The sequence below is a fragment of the Carcharhinus amblyrhynchos genome, chromosome 21 (assembly GCF_965287045.1).
Source record: "Carcharhinus amblyrhynchos chromosome 21, sCarAmb.v2.hapA, whole genome shotgun sequence".
NCBI classification, from domain to species: Eukaryota; Metazoa; Chordata; class Chondrichthyes; order Carcharhiniformes; family Carcharhinidae; genus Carcharhinus; species Carcharhinus amblyrhynchos.
In genome coordinates, this window is record NC_137344.1 from 32,962,374 (window position 1) to 32,983,572 (window position 21,199).

Sequence of the window (21,199 nt, forward strand, 5' to 3'; positions counted from 1 at the left end):
AATCAACTCAAACAACATTAGATTCAAAGGAGCCCGTAACTCATGTTCACTGATGCACCTACAGGTTAAGGAACGTTTCTTACCATAATTCTCAATCTCCTCAGGCATATCATAGTTGATAACATGCTGAATATTTGGGAAGTCCAAGCCTTTTGACGCTACATCAGTTGCCACAAGTACATCTTTGTTTCCCTCTCGGAAAGCCTCAATGGCTTTGGTCCGTTCTTCCTGGTCTGCAAAGAACCAAGAACATGAACAGATCAGATTAAACTTTTCAATCAGCTGGTATAACGCTGTGATGTTCGGATCAACTCACACTAAGCACCAATCTTCAGTAATACATTTAATCCTACAAAAGCCAAACTTCCTTTAAAAAATAAATCAAACCCTGAACTCTACTGGGCTTTCACACTCAGAATCAACAACTTGCTTTTGTAACACATAAGACATTAGGAATGGACAATAAATGCTGTCCAGCCAAAGACATCCAAAATCCATGAATGATTTTTTTTAAATACCAAGTTGTATTATCAAACAATATTGAACACTGAGTCCCAGAATGCTTGGTCAAAGAGGTACATTTTTAAGCAATATCTTAAAGGAGGAGAAAGGGATAGAGAAGGGAAGAAACTTCAAGAGGGAACTGCAGAGCTTACAACCCCGGTAGCTGAAAGGACAGCCACCAATGGAGGAGCAATTAAAATTGGGGATACTCAAGTGTCCATAAATAGAGGGGTGCAGATATCTCGGAGAGCTGTGGACCTGTGGAAGATTACAGAGAGAAGGATGGGCGAGGTCAAGGAGGAACTTGGAACAAGGATGAAAATGTTAAATTTGTGTTGTTGTTAAATGGAAGCCAACGTAATTAAGAAAGCACAGGAGTAATGGGTGAACAGGATGTTTTGCAAGTTAGGTTAAGGGTAGCAGGATTCTTTTTAACACAAGTTTACAAAGGGTGGAAGATGGGAGTCTGACCAGAGAAACATTTAAATAATCAAGTTTAGAGGTAACAAAGGCATAGATGCAGGCTGCAGCAGCAGAAATCTGAGCCAGGAGTGGAGATAGGTGATAATATATAAGTGGAAGTTAGCAGCCTTGGAGATTGAGGGAATATGGGGTTAAACACAGTTCATGTTTAAAGAGAATGCCAAAGATTGTAAGAGAAAATTAGGACAATCTGATACTAAAAGACGAATAAATCAGGGTGGACTAATTTAGAAATATAGTACAGAAAAAGTATAAAGTATCTGAAAATAGAGGTACAGTTGCATAGAAACACATATAACCACTGTTAGATATTTTAAATATGTATTTTTGAAATATTCTGTACACCTTGGCCAAATAAATAAGGCATAATGGAATGAAAGCTAAGAGAGATGAACTACTTTCTTTAAGAGTAATACAGCCACAGAGCACAGTTTGTATCAGCATAGATTACAAGTTCCCAGACACTATCACGAATGGAGAAATTCAATTTCTACTGACAAGAAATGCTCAGCAGACAGTGAGAACGAGAACTTTTGAACTTTATAACCTACAAAATTGAGAGACAGTGAGAAAGGTACCTTTGAACTCTATAAACTATGTACTTAAAGTTGCTAGAGACAAGCGGGCAGAAGCTTCTGGATTCTACGGACCAATGAATTCTTTTGCTTCCAGAGAGTAGGATGTAACTGGCCATAGTAAATAATCCATATTAACATGATTGGTCCATCCTATTAAGATGGACAGAGTAGGCAGGCAGATGATTTCTAAAAAAGTACAATTACAGAACATCTTGATAATATAATTAGAGTAATTTTAGCTGTCTCAAAATGCTCTCCCTTCATGGTAGAACCAAGCCTGGGCAATAAAGTACGTTTTCAAACCAGAATTACTGTCTCAGGTGAGTTCTTAGTATTTATTGAGCTGTACTAAGCCAGCAAAATACATAGGTCTCTGAAAAACTCCTACAGGAGTTAAACTCAGGTTAAATAGAATAACAAGATCATAAACAGAATGGTTCAGACTCGGATAGCGACCAGGGAAGAGAAAAAAAGAATGGTGCCTTAAGGTGGAGATAGAAAACAATAGGTTCAGTCTCCACTCAGTATCACACCAAACACGCCACTTATAGTATATCTACATTGATAACATCCATACATCGTCACTATTTTAAACACTGTGGCATAACAAAATGTTTTCTACCAAACCCCAGATAGATGTCTGAATGGAATTTCCAACAATCTTCCACTGAAGTTACAACTATTGCGGATAGCATAACTACAACATTTATAACATAAATATACATTATTTATAATATGACCATACATTTATAATATATAACCATATAATTTAACATAATCATCCATAGCATAACTGTACAATATCTATAACCAGGGATAAGCAGAATACAAAAAGTTCTGAAAAATCTTTGTTACAAACAAATGAAATAGGATCAGAAGTAGGCCATTCAACACCTCCAATCTATTCCACCATTCAATAAGATCATGAATGATCTGTTTGTGTTTTGAGTTCCACCTTCCCATTTACCCTTGATAACTTTTGATTTCCTTGCCTAACAAGAAACTACCTCTGGCTTAAAAATATTCAATGACTTCGCCTCTACTGCTTCCTAAGGCAGAGAGATTCAGAGTTGCAATGTTCTGAGGGAAAAAATTTCTCCTCAACTTTTCCCTAAAAGGGTGAGCTCTAATTTTAAAACAGTGCCAGCTAGTTCTGGACTCACCCAAAGGAGGAAACATCCATTACATGTCCAACTTGTCAAGTCCACTCAGAATCTTATATATTTCAACCAATTCACTCCTCACTCTTTTAAACTTCAGTGGGAACAAGCCCATTCTGTCCAAGTTTATGTCATAAGAGAATCTAATCATTCCAGGTTTCAATCTTATAAATCTCCTTTGAACCACCTCCAACACATTTAGATCCTTCCTTAAATAAGGAAGGATTCAAAACCATGGTTCAAAACCATACACAATCTTCAAGATGTGATCTCACCAATACTCTAATAACTGAAACATAACAATTATTATGTTCAATTTGTCTGGTGATAAAGGAGAGCATTTCATTTGCCTTCTTAATTATTTGCTGTACCTGCATACTAACTTTTGTGAATCATACACCAGAACACCTAGAACCCTCTGCACCTCAGAATTCTGAAGCCATTCTCCTTTTAAGTAATAATTTGCTTTTTATTCTTCTTACAAAATTAAACATGTTCACATTTACCCACATTATACTCCAACTGCCAGATTTTTGCCCACACACTAAACCTATGTACATCTATCTGCAACCTCCTTATGTCCTCTTCACAGCATATCTTCCTACTTATTTCTGTATCAACTGCAGTTATTACGGCATCTTTGAACCCCTCACCTAAGTCATTGATATACATGGTAAAAAGTTTTGGCCTCAGCACAAACACTCGTGGGACTCTACTTGTCATATCATAATAATCGGGAAAAAACCCAGTTATGCATGCTCTCTGTTTTCTGACAGCCAGCCAATCTTTTTTCCAAGCTAATATGTTACCCCCTACACCATAAGCTTTTATTTTCTACAATTGTCTTTGATATACCATACCAAATACCTTCTGGAAATCCAAGAGTTCTCTTTTTATCCAAAGCTCATGTTAGTTCTTCATAGAACTTGAATAAATTTGGTAAACATGATTTCCCTGTCACAAAACCATGCTGACTCTTCCTGATTTCCTTGACTTTTCCTAAGTGCCCAGCTATAACCTCGTTAATTATTGGTTCTAATACCTTTCCCACAACAGTTGTCAAGCTAATTGGGCTGTAGCTTTCTGTTTTTTCCCACTCTCCCTTCTTGAATAGGGGGTTACATTGGTTACATTCCAGCCTGATAGAACCTTTCCAGAATCAAGGAAATTCAGGAAAATTAACACCAACGCATCTAATGTCTCATTAACCATCTCTTTTAAGACCGTAGGAGCAAGTCCTTCAAGATTCAAAAACGTATCAGCCTGCAGTTCCATCAGTATGATCAATGTCACTTCCCCAGTGATTGTAATTTCACCAAGTTCCTCCCTCCCTTTCACCTCCTTATTTACAGCTATTACTGGAATGCTTTTTGTATCTTCTATAGGGAAAACAGAAGCAAGATATGTGTGTTCATTTCACCACCATTTTCTTATTATCCACTATACTCTCTAGAGGACCAGCAGTCATTTTACTTGTTTTTTTCCCTTTTTAAATACCAGTAGAAACTTGTGCTATCTGCTTTTGCATTTCTAGCTAGCTTCCTCTCATTTTCTAATTTCTTTCTCCTGATTAACCTTGGTATTCCAGTTCACTTCAGTGAGCTCAGCTTTCATGCTCACATAGTTGCCCTTATTTATGTTTAAAACTAGTCTCAGACCCACTCTTCACCTGTTTAAACCGGATGCAAAATTCAATCATATTGTGGGCGCTGCTACCTCAAGGTGCCTTTACTTTGAAGTCATTAATAATTAGTCCCAATGGAGACATGGGCGGAGGTTGGAAAAAATAGTAAAAGGGCACAACTGCATTATCCATAAGTCAGATTTCTGCCACATAACTTTGCATCCTTATATAGCACGCGCGCACACACACACACACACACGCACACACACACACGCACACGCACACACACACACACGTACTTAAGAGACAGAAATCTCTTATTTAAGCAAGATGTTACACTCTTGGTCAATTGTTTTCCTATTCGGAAGTATAAGCTGAACTTCCTCATTTATTTTCCTGCTTCTCTCCCAAAGGTGATGACAGGTGCCAGGGTACAAATTTGAGGACAGGTAATTTGAGTTGGAACTTACCTTTCCCACCATGTATGGCAACAGCCTCCACACCCTTCAAGAGCAGGTATTCATGGATGGCATCCACATCAGCTTTCTTCTCTGCAAATATTAACACCTGAAATGTATATCAAAGCTGGCTATTTGTCATGGAGTTAACACATCACAATATACCTCTTTGAAATATATATATAACTTGTATATATAACATACATAGATATAATATCAATATGAGTACTTCATCAAATTTTAAAAACTGGACAAAGATTTAATAAATTATTTTTAGAGGCAGCACAGTGGCACATTGGTTAGCACTGCTGCCTCACAGCACCAAAGACCCGGGTACAATTCCTGGCTTGGGTCAGTGTCTGTGTGGAGTTTGCACATTCTCCCCATGTCTGCCTGAGTTTCCTCTGGGTGGCTCCAGTTTCCTCCCACAGTCCAAAGATGTGCAGGTTAGGTGGATTGGCCATGCTAAGTTGTCCCATAGTGTCAGGGGAACTAGCTAGGGTAAGTGCATGAGCTATAGTCTGGGTAGAAGTGTAGTCAGTGCAGACGTGACAGGCCGAATGGCCTCCTTCTGCAATGTGGGGTTCTATGATTCTATGAAAAGCTGAAGCCACATCTGTAATTCTGAACTAAAGGAATTTTCTGGCAACATCAAAGAAGTTGATACTTCATTATCTCTATTGATATGCTATAACTCCACGGTTCGGCAGATTTCTTTCCTCCAAGCATCCAAACAATTTCCTTTTGACATCATTGTTTGACTCTGCTTCCACTGAGTTCCAGATTATTACTACTCACTGCGTAAGAAAAGAAATCTTCCACCCACTCTAGCATCTCTTGCCCAAAACCTTTAATCTGGGTCCTCTGCCCTTGTACCATCAGCAAATGGAAACAGCATTTCTTTGTCTACCTTATTTAAACCAGTCTCAATCTCCTATACCTCTACCAAATCTCCCTTCAACTTTCTTTAAGGAGCACAATCTCAGCTTCTCAAGCTTTTTGTAGTTAAAAGCCCCCATCCCTGGAACCATTCTGATAAATCTCCTCTGCACCTCCTCAAGAACCTTCAAATCTCAGTGACCAAAACTGGATGCAGTACTCTAGATGTAGCCTAACAGAGCTTTGCAAAGATTTGGCATATCTTTGTACCAAGACCTCTATTTATAAAGTCCAAGATACCGTGTGCTTTGCTAACCACTCTCTCAAAACGTCTTGGTGCCTTCAAATGTTTTCATAACAGTCAGTAACACTCTTTGGGCAGGTGCAGAGGTATATGTTAAGTACAGAGTAAAGCTTCCTCTACCCTGTCCCACCAAAACAACCCAAAGTTAAGCACAATACAGGAGAGATGCACGGTGACACAGTGGTTAGCACTGCTACCCCACAGCACCAGGGACCCGGGTTCTATTCCCGACTTGAGTCACTGTCTGTGTGGAGTTTGCACGTTCTCCATGTGTCTGCATGTGTTTCCTCCAAGTGCTCCAGTTTCTTCCCACAAAAGATGTGTGGGTTAGGTAGATTAGCCGTGCTAAATTCCTCCTTAGTGTCAGGGGGACTAGCTAAGGTAAATGCATAAGGTAAACCCCCATGGGGTTATGGGGATGGAGTCCGTTTGGGATCATGGTTGGTGCAGACTCAATAGGCCAAATGGCCTCCTCCTGCACTGTAGGATTCTATGATTCTATTACTCCCAAGACAGGTAAAGCACAGGTTGGATACTCTTCACGTGGCTCACAGATGACCAACAGTTCATAGAATCATAGAACCCTACACTGCAGAAAGAAGCCCTTCAGCTCATCGAGTCTGCACCGAACACAATCCCACCCAGGCCCTACCCCCATATCCCTACATATTATACCCACTAATCCCTCTAACCTCTGCATCCCTGGACACTAAGGGGTAATTTCTTGGCATATCCAATCAACCTAACCCGCACATCTTTGGACTGTGGGAGGAAACCGGAGTACCCAAAGAAAACTCACGCAGACACAAACAGAACGTGTAAACTCCACACAGACATTGATCCTAGCCGGGGATCGAACCCAAGACCCTAGAGCTGTGAAGCAGCGGTGCTAACCACTGTGCTACCATGCACTGTGTCCATCAATTACTGGATACATGTCTGATTACATGAAGTGGCCAAACAGTAAAACTGGATTAGACTGAAGTGAAGTCATTTACCGGAGGTGGAGTCTTCTGCAGACATTCCAGCAAATAAACCATCTTAGCTTCTTCCTTCACGTATTCCACCTCCTGAACACAAGAGGACATTCACATTTCATTCATGTTGATCAGCACTCTATAGGATTCTCTAAGGAACGGGTGAGCTGTCAGAATTGCTTAATTTTTTTCAGCATGAACAACAATCAACTTAAAAAGAGAACTATTTAACACTCTGACCTGTACTGTGTAAAATATTTCAGAACCACAGGTTGCTCAAAGAACTCACATACAATACCATAAATCCTTATATTGATTGTGGAATAAAGTTCAGCCTAAACTCCTCTTTGGAATATTTCCATAGGATCTTTAATGGTCACCCGAGAGAATACATTATCCGTATGTCAGCACTCTGGACAGTGCAGCACTGCACAATACCGAGACCAGCAGTCTAGACTTTGGGCAGGATTTTACAGCTTCACTCAAGCGAGACTGAAAATTCCCGCCCGAGATCAACAAACATTTCCGTTAACTGTGCCTTGCCTGCTCCGATTCTGTGGCAGGTGGGGCGGTAGAATTCTGACATTTATGTTTAAGTCTTTGGAACGAAGTTTGATCCCATGACCTTCTGACTCAAGGGAGAGCATAAAAGGTTATGCATTCACATCTCCTCCACTAAGCCACAACTAACCCACAAATATTTTTTTTTCAAATTACAGGACAAAACAAGAGGACTTTCTGGAATTAAAACAGAAAATACTGAAAACATACAGTAATCAGGAGAAGAAACACAGTTAACATTTCGGATCAAGGAACTTTAATCAGATTATCCTCTACTGATTTTCTGAATCGTTGGAGTAGTTCTGTTTTTATTTTGGATTTGCAGCATGTGAAGTATTCTGCTTTAAGAATTCCTGGAACTTTCTTTGACTAGTACACATACAATTTGGAGTTGTACAAAAAGAATAAAGGACTACGTTGATGTTTGTCAAATCAAAAATTATCAGATGAAGCTCAGAGCAAAGGTATTTTCAATCCTAGGTTGAAGAGTTCCTTTAAAATCCTTGTTTTTACATGAGTTCACTATATCACACAGTATCTCGATGAACCTTACTCTTTCCATCTCACCTGGATCACATCTAAGCTGGCAGCTCCTGCCCGGCCCACATTGATGGTGATGGGCTTCACGAGGGCACTCTTGGCAAAGTTCTGAATCTTTTTCGGCATGGTGGCACTGAAAAGCAGAGTTTGACGTTGGCCCTGTGGGAACGTGTAAAGTGAGATGAATATGAGTTATAAAAAAGCATCAAACTACAGAGACAAATGGAAAGTCAAAGCTTTGCACTTCTGACCACAGATTAAAACTCTCCTCCCACTCCAACTGAATATCAACTTCTCCTTTCAGGAGCATGCCTTGTAATTCAAGGGACATTCCTGGCACATATTAATGACTGCTACGTCCCTAAGGCCCATTTTAGGAAGACAACAGAAAGTTTTTTCCTTTTATTTCCCCTCTCCCAGAGGAAAAGGCAGCTACCCTAGACTAGATAATTAAACTCACTCACATATCCATTCCAGTCAGGGATACACAGAGGTCAGGACTAGAAGCAATACTACCAAGCAATAGTATGGGGGGAGTGGGGGAGCAGGGTCTGTCCAGGGCCCTGGGTAATGGAAACCATAATAACCAAAAGGCGTTATAATCAGAGGTGCCATCCTGATGACTAATGAACATCAAGTGAGAGCAGGGTCAAATACTGCCTTGGCTCACTCACCCAGTCAAGTAATCGGCCTACACCATCCACCGAGGCTGTTAAAAGGTGTCCAGAAAACTGTAACCAACATCAGTCAGTGTAGGGGAAAGAAGGGGAAAGCAAACAGAGGGAAATGGTGATGGGGACAGAAGGGATAGCGTGTTGTCCAGACATGCTTCACTGACACTACCAGGTTTCAGTGAGGAAAGGACTAGGATTTTGAAGAGCTCGGAGGGGAGATAGAACTCACTGCACCTACTTCAATTCAATCACAATTTTTACAGGCTTTTCCCGGTTCACTTCATTCAGCTAGGTTAGCAACAATCAACTTGAACTAATCGCTATACAACAACAGCTTTTCCCAAAGATAGTTAGAGAAAGTGCTACAGTCGACATTCACCTTAAAATAGGAGAAGATGGTGCGAATATCCTCCTCAAACCCCATGTCAATCATCCTATCTGCTTCATCCAATGCCAGATACCGACAGATGTCCAAACCAACCATCTTTTTCTGCAGAAGATCCATCAAACGACCAGGAGTGGCGACCATCATGTGCACACCTCTGCAGAATGACAGGGAGTTGGCTTTAAAACAATATATCTGTAGGCATTTGCACTGAGACATTTGTACTTCCCCTGGACAAAATCCAAGTCAGTTTCCTGTAACCATCACTACAGGAAGTGTGATCCAGCAGTGACTATTTGAGATAGTCTGCACTTGAGATAGGTGATATCCCTGACGCAGTCACTTTCTCCCTTGCCCATAATCACTAGCTAAGACTGAGGATCCCGTACCCTCCTACCCCACCCAACAGCGAGACAGTAGCTGTGATGAAGACACAGATTTGAACTCCAGTCTCCTTTGCAATTGAATTAAAAAAGGCAGCTTTCATTAAGGATCTTGCCAAATTACAGTCCAGGAAGCCATTCAACACATTGTGGCTGTACCTGCTGGAACGATTTTTGTCTGTTTCAAATGCTTGTCATTTTTATCCTGATGTAATTGTCCTGGTTCACCTGCTCCACGACAAATTATTCCAACCAAAACAATCCACCATTTAAAGACATATCTTCAAACCTCTCTCTCAACTCCAATGGTGACAATTCCTTATCACTGACCCTGCAAACAAACAAATTATCCTTCTCTATTAGCAAGAAACAGAGATTGTTTAAAGTGATCTATATTTCTATTGTTAGATATTAGAAACGAGGTATAGATTTAAGTCGGTTTAAATTAGTGTTTTTGTGTAAGAAAGGGTACAACTCTAGTTAGATTCACGTTAAACAAAGATGTTTGCATCTGTAGAGGTTTTGGTTTCATTTCAAGCTATGGGAGAGGGCCTTTTGAGTTTTAGTGTTTAACTGCTTTCTGGCTGTTGGAAATGGAAGCTAAAAAGGGAATAGTTCTCAACCTGCAAGTAGTGGTAAAGTTATAGAAAGAGTAATAGGCATGAAGACAAGCTCCAGAAAAACTAAAGGGCAGTTAGTTCAAGAAGCTAGTTGTTTCCTGGAAGTTTGGAGTTAAAGGAACAAAAAAAAACTGCCATTGATAAAAACAAAGCTAGAAGTGCAGACGTGGGTGAAATTGTCCTGGGTAAGGCAAGACATCTAAAGTTTGGTATCCTTATTCCCAGCCTTTGGAACAATACTCAGTTGGGGACTGGGTATTGGAGTTTTATGCTGGCATTCGGATGTTTTTGGGAATTCAAAACAAAGGAATACTGACAGGACAGTTGGAAAATCTGGAGGTGGATCCTTGCTAAAACAGCTGAGAAAAAGCCTTGTTTAAAAGGATATTTGGAAAACCTGGCAGTGGATTCTTAATGAAAACAGTTGAAGGAAAGAAGGTTCTAATGCCTGCCTTTTTGAGAGTCGAGTTTGGAAACACTCATGTGACAATCATCTGGGGCGGGTATTTGAGCAAAAACCTACAGAAGATTAATTGCGTGGTATCGGCCACTGGGTTTCAGAGTGGGGTGTTGTCTACCCACAGTTAGCCTGTTCGGTTACAGGGATTGTATGTTTATTGAAAACATTACAGCATGAGGTATGTTGTATCATTTGTATTATCACTGAAATCTGTGTACAATTGAGAAGAAGCCAGGAGTGAAGGAGCACTGCATTATAACCTAACTTTTCATGTTTAATAAAGTAGTTTTTGTTGTTGTTAAAAGCTGATTGGCAATCTGACTGAATCTGTTCCTTCACGTTTTCTAAAAAGAAACGTAATTCTGGGATCTTCTTGCGCACTTATGACATCAACTGGGATTGTAGCACTATTCACTCCATCAACACCCTTCATCATTTTAAAAACCTCCTTTATCTAAATTGACTCTTATTCATTACTGCTTAAATGGAAACAGTCCCGATATCTCAACTATTTCCACACAACAATCAGTTCCTAGCCCTTGCACTATCCTAAAAAACGTACACTCTCTCTAAATTTGTCATATTTATAATGGGGCACCCAAAATCATGCACAATGCTCTCAATGTGACTTCATCAAGCTTTTCTACAACGTGATCAACATAATTTTACTCTGGCACCCAATTACTGTAGTAAAAGCTCCAAAATTCTACTTCTATTTTGATGGTTTGATATGCTATTATCCTGAGAAGTACCTTTTTACCCTAGATGTCTCCAATCCTTCACAATTTTCAGTCTCTTTACTTTCAATCTATACACCCAATATTCATTTCTCCCTTCCAGAAAATACTTTTCCAAACACTCCTGAATTGTTTGCAATGTGTTTATACTTTCATTTGTGGCCTTAAGAATTAAGAAAAATTCACAATATATACAAGTGTTCACTGAGGAAAGGACAAAGAAATAAATATATTCTCCTTAAAATGTGATTCAACATTTCTGAATAACAGCAGGTCAGATCACCCAATTTTCTGGCCAATCCTCATCCCTCAACCAACATAACTGAAAACATATTATCCGGCCAATTTCTAACTAGCGTTTACAGGATGTTGCTGCGTGCAAAATAGCTGCCAGGTTTCCTTCAGAGGCTGTCTACAAAATACAGAGCTGCGTTCCACTGTGGAAATCTTTCACAGGGATCTATCAGTCTACTTTATCCTTCCAATTCATAGTGGAGAATGACCATGGGGCAGAAGGCAGTGATCTACTGATGCTGTCTTTCTGGGAAAGGCAGGAACAGAAGGCAAGTAAAATATTGCACATACCGTTTGACAACCTCCATTTGCTCCTTGATGGACATGCCACCAATGCAGAGTGCACAGCGAAGCTGGGGAAAGCCATCCTCTTCTAGCAGCCGGCAATAATAATCAATAATCCCATGGGTCTGCCTTGCTAATTCTCTCTGCATGGCAAGGAAGACAATATTTTCTTCAGCCTTTATGCACACACCTAAAATCTATATCACCACATCCCTAGGCACAAAAAATACAGCAATTCCACATCAGTAATGTCAGCATAAACAGTAATGAGCAACACTAAATTAAAATCATGTGTACTCATCTTCACAGGCCAGGCTCCTGTGAGAAGGAAAGTACAGGCATGAGATGGTGTCATTGGCCACAGCCTGTGACGTTAGTAGGTTTCGACTTTGATTTGAATTCAAGCTGCTCCTAATGGAGAGAGAATTCTCTTCTTTCAGTCCTCATTCTGCTCTTGGTGGCGATGGGTCTTGTTTTACTATCAAATACACAAAATCCACTGGTTCTCTCTTACCTATTCTGCTAGTTATGTTCTCAAAAAACTCCAGCAAATTTATCAAGCATGATTTCCTTTCATAAATCCATGTCAACTTTACTTAATCCCAATAATATGTTTCAAGTGTCCCTTTGTCACATCCTTTATAATGGACTACAGCATTTTCCCTACTACTGATAACCAAGGGGGTGAAAGATTATCAGAGATAGGTGGGAATATGAAGTTGAGGTTACAATCATAGCAGGCATGATTGTATTGAATGGCACAGCAGTCTCAAGAGGCAAAGTAGTCCACTCCTGCTCCTGATTCATAAATAAGTTCATAAGTGCAGTTTTGATCATCATATTTATAAAGTAAAAACACAGGAGAAAGTACTAAAGAGATTTACTAGAATGATAATGGAATGGAAAAAATTACAACTATCAACAGAGATTGAACATGCCTTTAGAGAAGGCAAGACTGAGAGGGGACATATAAACATAGGAGCAGGAAGAGGCCATTTAGCCCTTCAAGCCTTTTCCATTGCTTGATAAGATCATGGCAAATCTAGTGGCCTCAGTTCCACTTTCCTATCTGTCTCCCATAACCATTCCCTTGACTAACAAAAATTCTAATTCAGTCTCAAATAAATTCAAAGACCCAGTCTCCTCTGGTTTCTGGAGAAAAAATTCCACACACCAACAAACCTTTGGAGAAAAAGTTTCTCCTAATCTCTGTCTTATAAGGGAGACCTCTTGTTTTTAAAATATATCCCCTAGCTATAATGTCATCCATAAGGAAACCTCCCCCAGTTACCCATCCTATCAAGTTCCCTCAGGATTCTATATATTTCAATAAAACCATCCCTTATTTGTCAATCGGTATAGACCTAAGCTGTTAAACCTTTCTTCAGCAAGACAACCCCTTCATTCATTTAGTAACTCAGTAATACATAGGGATCTAGATGCCCTGGCACATGAATCATTTAAATTTAGTATATAGGTACAGCTGGCAATTAGGAAAGCAAATGGAATATTGGAATTTGAAACAAGAGGATTATAATCATTCATTTAGTCCAAAGATGTGTGGGTTAGGTGAATCAGCCATGCTAAATTTCTCCTTGGCGTCAAGACGACTAACTAGGGTAAGTGCATGAGGTTATGGGGTTGGAGCCTGGGTGGGATTATGGTTAGGGCAGACTTGATGGGCCGAGTGGCCTCTTTCTGCAGTGTATGATTCTATGATTCCAGGAATAAGTCCAGTAAACCTTCTTTGAATTGCTTCTAAAGCAACTGTACCATTTAGTTAAATGAGACCAAAACTGCACACATGAATCTAGATGTGGTCTCAACAAGTTCCTGTACAGCTGTAGTAACACTTTTATATTCAATTCCTCTTCTATCAAAGGCCAGTATCCCATTTGCTTTCCCAATCACCTGCTGTACCTATAAACTAACTTTAAATAATTTTCGTGTCAGGACACCTAGATCCCTATGTATCACTGAGTTGTGCAAAATCTCTCCCTTTAAACAGCATTCTGCTTTTCTATTCTTCCTGCCAAAGTGAACAAGTTCACATTTACCTATGTTAAACACCATCTGCCAAATTTTTGCCCACTCATTTAACCTATCTATATCCCTTTGCAGGCTTTTTGCCTCCTCTTGACAATCTACGTTGGCATCATCAGTGTACTTAGCTACCATACATTAACTCCTTTCATCCACGTCATTGATATAGATTGTAAATAGTTGAAAAGAACCAGCACTGATACTTGTGGCACTGCTTATAGTTTGCCAATGCGAAGAAGACCCACTTATCCTTATTCTCAGTGCCCTTATCTTGTGTAGTAACCTTTGATGTGGTACCTTATCAAATGCCTTTTGGAAATCCAAGTACACCACAGTGACCTGTTCCCCTTTATCCACCTTGAATGTTACTTCATCAAAAAAACACTAACAGATTAGTTGAACACAAAGACCAGACGAGAGCTTAAAAATTATGAATGGGTTGGATAGGGTAAGTAGGGAGAGAATGTTTCCACTTTTAGATAATCCAAAACAAAGAGCATAATTACAATACAGTAATAAATAATTACTAATAAATCCAATAAGGAATTAAGAAATAGTTTCTTTACACAGAGAATGGTTAGAAAATAGAACTTGCTGTGAAAGGAGAAGGTTGAGGCAGATAGGTTTGAGTACATGAGAAAAAGAGGATAGAAAGATATGCTGATAGGCTGAGCTGAGGGAGACACAATAAGTCTCACACACCAGGTTAAAGCCCAACTTTACTGGTAGCAAAAGCCACTAGCTTTTGAAGTGAGACAGAGAGAGGGAGGGAGTTCAGATTCTGAGGGAGACAGACAGGGAGGAGACCCTCATTGTGTTATAAATCCTAGCACAGAAGAGTTAGGCTGAATGGCCTATTTCTGTTCTGTACATTCTAATTCTACACAGTCAGTTCCAACTTCTTCCACACACTTACTATCCTTCGCACAAGAGGAGTTACTTCCAAATTCATCTAATTTATGGTTATACTCTCTTGGTGACAATGTTAAATATATTCCATTATAAACTAACCTCCACTTAATGATCCTCATATTCTATATAATTCTATGCAGTCAGTCCTGACTCCTTGCACAAAATCACCATTCTTTGCACTGGGAAGTTAGTTCCAATCTCAGTTAATTTATGGTCAAATGCTCCTGGTGACCATGTAAAATATATCCCACCGTGAATTAACTTCCACTTGTCGATTCTCTAAAAACGATTCCCAGTAGAGGAGTTAAGGTGCTCTCAGGAGTAGCAGAGCGGTACTTACAGATGGGCAGATGATGAGGCCATAGGGACCTTCTCTTTTAGAAAATGGGAGCCTTTTCTCCTGCTCCTGACAGAACATGATCATTGGCAAAGTGAATACCAATGTCTTGCCAGAGCCAGTGAATGCAATCCCGATCATATCCCTGCCGGCCAAACTGAAACAGAGAGGTAAGTATGAGAACATCCAACACTGCAGAGCAAGGGAACTCCAGCACAACTGCAGCATTCATTATGCCAGCCAATATCATGGAAATATCCGTGCAATATGACCTTTACCAATCACAAATAACACCCTGTACCGAGTATTTTGATCAGAAAGTAAACATGGATGAGCATCTCAGAGAACCAATTACCACCATAAGCATTAAACACAAAGGCTAACAAAGTACAGAGGCAAGGTGAGATTTTGTTACATGCCTACCCTGTATCCAAACAAGAGGGTTGGAATCACACAGTGCGCAAAGATTACCAATGAGATTAAATGTTGATAGAACAATTTCTAAATGTGCGGAATTATATACCTTCAAAGACTAATTCTTGCCTTTTAATTTACATATAAGAACATAAGAACATAAGAACATAAGAAATAGGAGCAGGAGTAGGCCATCTAGCCCTTCGAGCCTGCCCCGCCATTCAATAAGATCATGGCTGATCTGTCGTGGCTCAGTTCCACTTTCCCGCCCTCTCCCCATAACCCTTAATCCCCTCTCTTATCAAGAACCCATCAACCTGCTTCTTAAAAATATTTAGCGAGGCAGCCTCCACCACTTCAACGGGCAGAGAATTCCAGAGATTCACCACCCTTTGAGTGAAGAAGTTCCTCCTCAACTCCGTTCTAAACCGCCTCCCCTTTATCTTGAGGCTGTGCCCCCTAGTCCTACTGTCTTTTTTGAGCGGGAAGAGTCTCTCCACCTCTATCCTATCCATCCCATTCATCATCTTATACGTCTCAATGAGATCTCCCCTCATTCTTCTAAACTCTAACGAGTACAAGCCTAGTTTATTCAGCCTCTCCTCATAGCTCAATCCCCTCAACTCCGGTATCAGCCTAGTAAACCTCCTCTGCACTCCCTCCAGGGCCAAAATATCCTTGCGCAGGTGCGGCGCCCAAAACTGCACACAGTACTCCAGCTGCGGCCTCACCAATGCCCTATACAGCTGCAGCAAGACCTCCCTACTTTTATATTCAATCCCCCTCGCTATGAAGGCCAGCATCCCATTCGCCTTCCTGACCACCTGCTGCACCTGCAAGCTGGGTTTTTGCATGACATACTAAAATGAGGCACTGCTTAATGCCCTCTGCTGCCAATATTTACATTTCCTTCCTGACAGAGCTGCTGGGGGGAGTTCCATGTCTGCTTTATTTTAGAGGACCTATCCCAAGACGTTTACCAAGAGACCTCATTTCATCATTGAACAGGTTCCCTCTGCTGAGTTTTACGGATTTAGAAGCAAGTTAACAGCATAAATTTGAATTTCCATACCAGTACCTTCAATCAGCCAACAGCATTTATACCAACAGATGACCAGCAATAGTATCTACAGACAGCAGGGGTTTCAATGCTCCCTCTTAAATCCCTTGGATCTAAATGAGTGTGCAATGTAATATTCCAGTACTCACACGGTTGGAATTCCCTGGATCTGAATGGGCGTTGGATGCAATATCCCCTTCTTCTTCAAGCCTTTCAAAATGGCTGGAAAGAAGGTGGTGAAAATTTTATCAGGAATGTATTGTTTGCACACATGAAATGTACAGTTTGGAGTCCACGTTCCCTTATGCATAGCCGGGAGCTTTAGGAGAACACAGTAAGAAGTCTCACAACACTAGGCTAAAGTCCAACAGGTTTATTTGTTAGCAAAAGCCACTAGCTTTCAGAGTGCTGCTCCTTTGTCAGGTAAGTGGGAGTTCTGTTCACAAACAGGACATATAAAGACACAAATTCAATTTGCAAAATAATGGTTGGAATGCGAGTCTTTACATGTAATCAAGTTTTAAAGGTACAATGTGAGTGGAGAGAGCTTTAAGCACAGGTTAAAGAAATGCTTATTATCTCCAGACAGAACAGTTAGTGAGATTTTGCAAGCCCAGGTAAGTCATGGGGGTTACAGATAGTATGACATGAACCCAAGATCTCGGTTGAGGCTGTCGTCACATGTGCTATATATATCATGACAGCTATAGGAGAGTCAGTGCATCATTGCAAATGAAATCTGATACAGAGATGGATGAAATTGTACATTTTGGTTGGAAGAACATTTTGGTTACAATACAAACAAAAGGATAAAATTCCAAATGGCTGCAGAAACAGAGTGACCTGGGGGTATATGCGCACAATCATTGGATGTTTTAACCTCAGGGCACATACAGGGTTCTGTGCTTTACAAAGAAAGACGTGGAGGAAGGAAGTTATTTTGAATCTTTATAGTACACTGATGCAGCCTCAACTCGAACAGTCCAATTCTGGGCACTTAAGGGACAATATAAAGGTTTTAGATAGGGTTCAGAAAAGATTGGTTTCGGTGATGATATACTTCAGTTACATGGATAGATTGAGAAGCAGGAGATGAGAATGTTAAGATGAGATTTATTAAAGGTGTCTGTGAGGGGTGTAGACAGAATAAATTGAGAGAGAAACTGTACTCATTGTCAGAAGGGTCAAGAGTCAAAAAAAAGGCAACATCACAATTTTGATAAAATTCATACAAACGGTATGCAATAGGGACAGAACAGTCCCACAGACAAAGTCTTGCTTTGTGTGTTCTAACAAAGGTCAGGAGTTATAACTTAAAAGACTGTTCCACTCGCATGTCACAGATATTCCCAAGTAAAACTACTGGAAACCAAAGGGTAGAATAAGTCAAAGGGTTTTGTTTTTATTCATTCATGGGACATGGGCATCGCTGGCTGGACAGCATTTATTGCCCATCTCTAGCTGCCCTTGAGAAGATGGTGGTGAGCTGTCTTCCTGAATTGTTGCAGTCCGTGTTCTGTGGGTTGAGCCACAATGCTGTTAGGAAAGGAATTTCAGGATTTTGACCCAGCGACTGTGAAGGAACGGCGATATATTTCCTCGTTAGGATGGTGTGTGGCTTGGAGAGGAACTGCCCTTGCCCTTCTAAATGGAAGTAGTCGTGGGTTTGGAAGATGCTGCATAAGGATCTTTGGTGAATTGCTGCAATACATCTTGTAGATAGTACATACTGCTGCTACTGAACATTGGTGGTGGAGGGAATGAATATTTGTAGATGTGGTGCCAATCAAGCGGGCTGCTTTGTCCTGGGTGGTATCAAGCTTCTTGAGTGCTGTTGGAGCTGCACCCACCCAGGCAAGTAAAGAGTATTCCATCAAACCCTGACTTGTGCCCTGTCAATGGTGAATAGGCTTTGGGGAGTCGGAAGGTGAGTTACTTGCCGCAGTATTCCTAGCTTCTGACCGGCCCTAGTAGCACTGTGTTTACGTGGCAAGTCCAGTTGAGTTTCTGGTCAATGGTAACCCCAAGAATGTTGACAGAGGGGGACTGACTGATGGTCACACCACAGAATGTCAAGGGCCAGTGGTTAGAGTGTCTCTTATTGGTGATGGTCATTGTCTGGCATTTGTGTGGCGCGAATGTTACTTGCTACTTGTCAGCCCAACCCTGGATATTGTCTAGATCTTGTTGCATTTGAACATGGACTGCTTCAGTATCTGAGGGGTCGTGAATGGTGCTGAACATTGTGCAATCATCGGCGAACATACCCACTTCTGACCTTAGGATGGAGCGTAGGCCTAATGCAAAAGAATTGATCAAAAAAAGCTAACCTTTTCAAGATTTAATTTGTAGCGTGAAAACCTCAAAACGTTTCAAACTGGAGCAGTATCATTCTTCTTTTTATTCATTCATGGAAAGTGGACATCGCTGGTTGAGCTAGCATTTATTGCCCAACACTAATTGCACATGAACTGGGTGGCTTGTTAGGCTATTTCATAGGGCATTTTGCTGAGGGTCTGGAGTCACATATAAGCCAGACCTGTAAAGATGGCAGATTTCCTTTCCTAAAGGACATTAGTGAACCAGTTGGGTTTCTACAACAATTGACAATGGTTTCATTATCATCATTACGTTTATAATCCCAGATTTTTCCGGATTCAAATTTCATCATCTGCCGGGACAAGTTTTGAACCCGGGTCCCTAAAGAAGTCTATTTAGAGCTGTATAGGGCATTGGTGAGAGCATATCTGGGGTACTGTGCATTTTTTGGTGCACTTTCTCATTGTTATGATTCCTGTACCCCATAGAGACTGATGACTGGAAGCTCACTTTTTAAGTTAATAGCTGAAAGGATAATATGACAAGATTTCAAGTTTTAAGTTGTCTAGTGTAGCAAAAGATAAAAAGAACTATTCATTAAATACCATCTAAGTAATCTGTATTATGAAGCAGGGGAAAAACCTAACAGAACTAAAAACTCACTGTATGTATACAATTCATTGTTCTTTAAGTAAACATTCAGTTTTCATGGAATCAGTAAAAAATGCTCTTAGATCCTGAAAGTCTACTTCTGTTATTTTCCTTTCCCAACGCAGTAACTTCTAGCCCCAAAACTGTCTTTCACAGTGAGAGATTCTCTCCTTAGTACAGGCTAAATGAATCTTCCAGCTTCATATTAATTCCCAACTAATTTGGTCTTTTTAATCCGAGGTTGAGTTTCCATCCAGATTCTAACACAATGAACCACAAAGACACTCAGTCTCCAGCTGCTCTCTCTTGCTTTCTCTCTCTCTTTCCTGGACCCTGGCAGAGTAACCTCCATACCCTTCCCATCTCAGAGCCCATCACCAGGGCAACATGAATCACATAGGTCTTGTATCTTGGTAAAGATGGTGAATAAACTATTCTTGGTTATGTAATTCCCTTTCATCTTGGAACTAAATGGACAGTTTAAAACACATCTGCTTACAATCCAACATTCTCAACACTTTTCTGGGACTTTGGAGACTCACAGTCTACCTACTGTCAGCACACAAACTGCTGCCATTATTGCCAAATGTAAAAGTCTTGCAACTTCTTTCTGTAAAATAATCCGGTCTTCCACTAATCTTTAAACAGGCAGATTTCAGAACAGGTCACTCAATACCCTTCCTTTCACCCTAAATTAAATACAGTTATAAAACATAACAAGTTATAAACTTCAATAATATTCCAGATACGTGTGTATGTCTTATGTTATGTACATCGCCTGCATCACAAAAGAGATCCCCCTGTGCTCCACCTATCCACCTGCCAGAGACCAAGCCCTGTGTCCCATCCCACATGTTTCAATCACTCTTACCTGCTGGAAACTTCATTTCCTTGAAATGTTTTACAGGACATGGCAAACCCTCTCCCTCCACGAGAATGTGGTATTTCTTCCGCACACGCTCATTGCGAGCTTCAGGCATGTTGCGTATATATCGGGGTGGGTGCCAACTGCAAGGAAACACCCATATTTGTGGTTACACAGTTTTAGTTGGACAGTTTAATCATCCAAACTCTTACTCCTCACAAAAATGCAAGGTTGTGCGTCAGATTTGTCTGTCTTCATGCTAGAGGATACAAAAACATCCCAGAAATAATTGTGAATCGTGGGTGAAAGGGAGGGAGGAACCTAAAACACTTAGAATCATCAGGGAATGGGTACAAAGACAATTCTTAAAACTAAAAGCTAACAAGGCCCTAGAACCTGATGAACTTCATCTTAGAGTCCTAAACGAAGTGGCTGCTGAGATAGTAGATGCATCTGTTTTAACTTTCTGAAATTCCTGAGATTCTGAAAAGGCCCCATCAGATTGAAAGAGTGAATGTGGCTCCTCTATTCTAGAAGAGGAAGTTAGAAAATGGGAAACATGTTAGTTAGCTTTGCATCTGTCATTGGGAAATTGCTGAAATCTATTAAGGAGGGTATAGGGGAGTACTTAGAAAGTTTCAATGCAACCAGATACAGTCAACACAATTTTGTGAAAGGGAAATCATGGTTAA

The 21,199-nt window shown here is 40.4% G+C and overlaps 1 protein-coding gene across 4 annotated transcripts in view; it reads right to left on the reverse strand.

Annotated features, from left to right (window-relative positions):
* Positions 1-21,199, reverse strand: part of LOC145356336 (putative ATP-dependent RNA helicase DDX41) — a 46,312-nt gene that overhangs the window by 9,502 nt on the left and 15,611 nt on the right. For 2 of the 4 annotated variants that reach the window (XM_080208958.1, XM_080208961.1), the window contains 9 exons: positions 20,514-20,650; positions 16,822-16,894; positions 15,202-15,355; positions 11,913-12,049; positions 9,122-9,284; positions 8,096-8,227; positions 6,989-7,060; positions 4,820-4,916; positions 84-233 (listed from right to left, as the gene is read on the reverse strand). In XM_080208958.1, coding sequence (XP_080065084.1) covers positions 84-233; positions 4,820-4,916; positions 6,989-7,060; positions 8,096-8,227; positions 9,122-9,284; positions 11,913-12,049; positions 15,202-15,355; positions 16,822-16,894; positions 20,514-20,650 — 1,115 coding nt within the window. Of the gene's footprint in view, positions 1-83; positions 234-1,622; positions 1,752-4,819; positions 4,917-6,988; positions 7,061-8,095; positions 8,228-9,121; positions 9,285-11,912; positions 12,050-15,201; positions 15,356-16,821; positions 16,895-20,513; positions 20,651-21,199 lie in introns of those variants that run through there. The other 2 variants (XM_080208960.1, XM_080208959.1) reach the window with 2 other exon arrangements.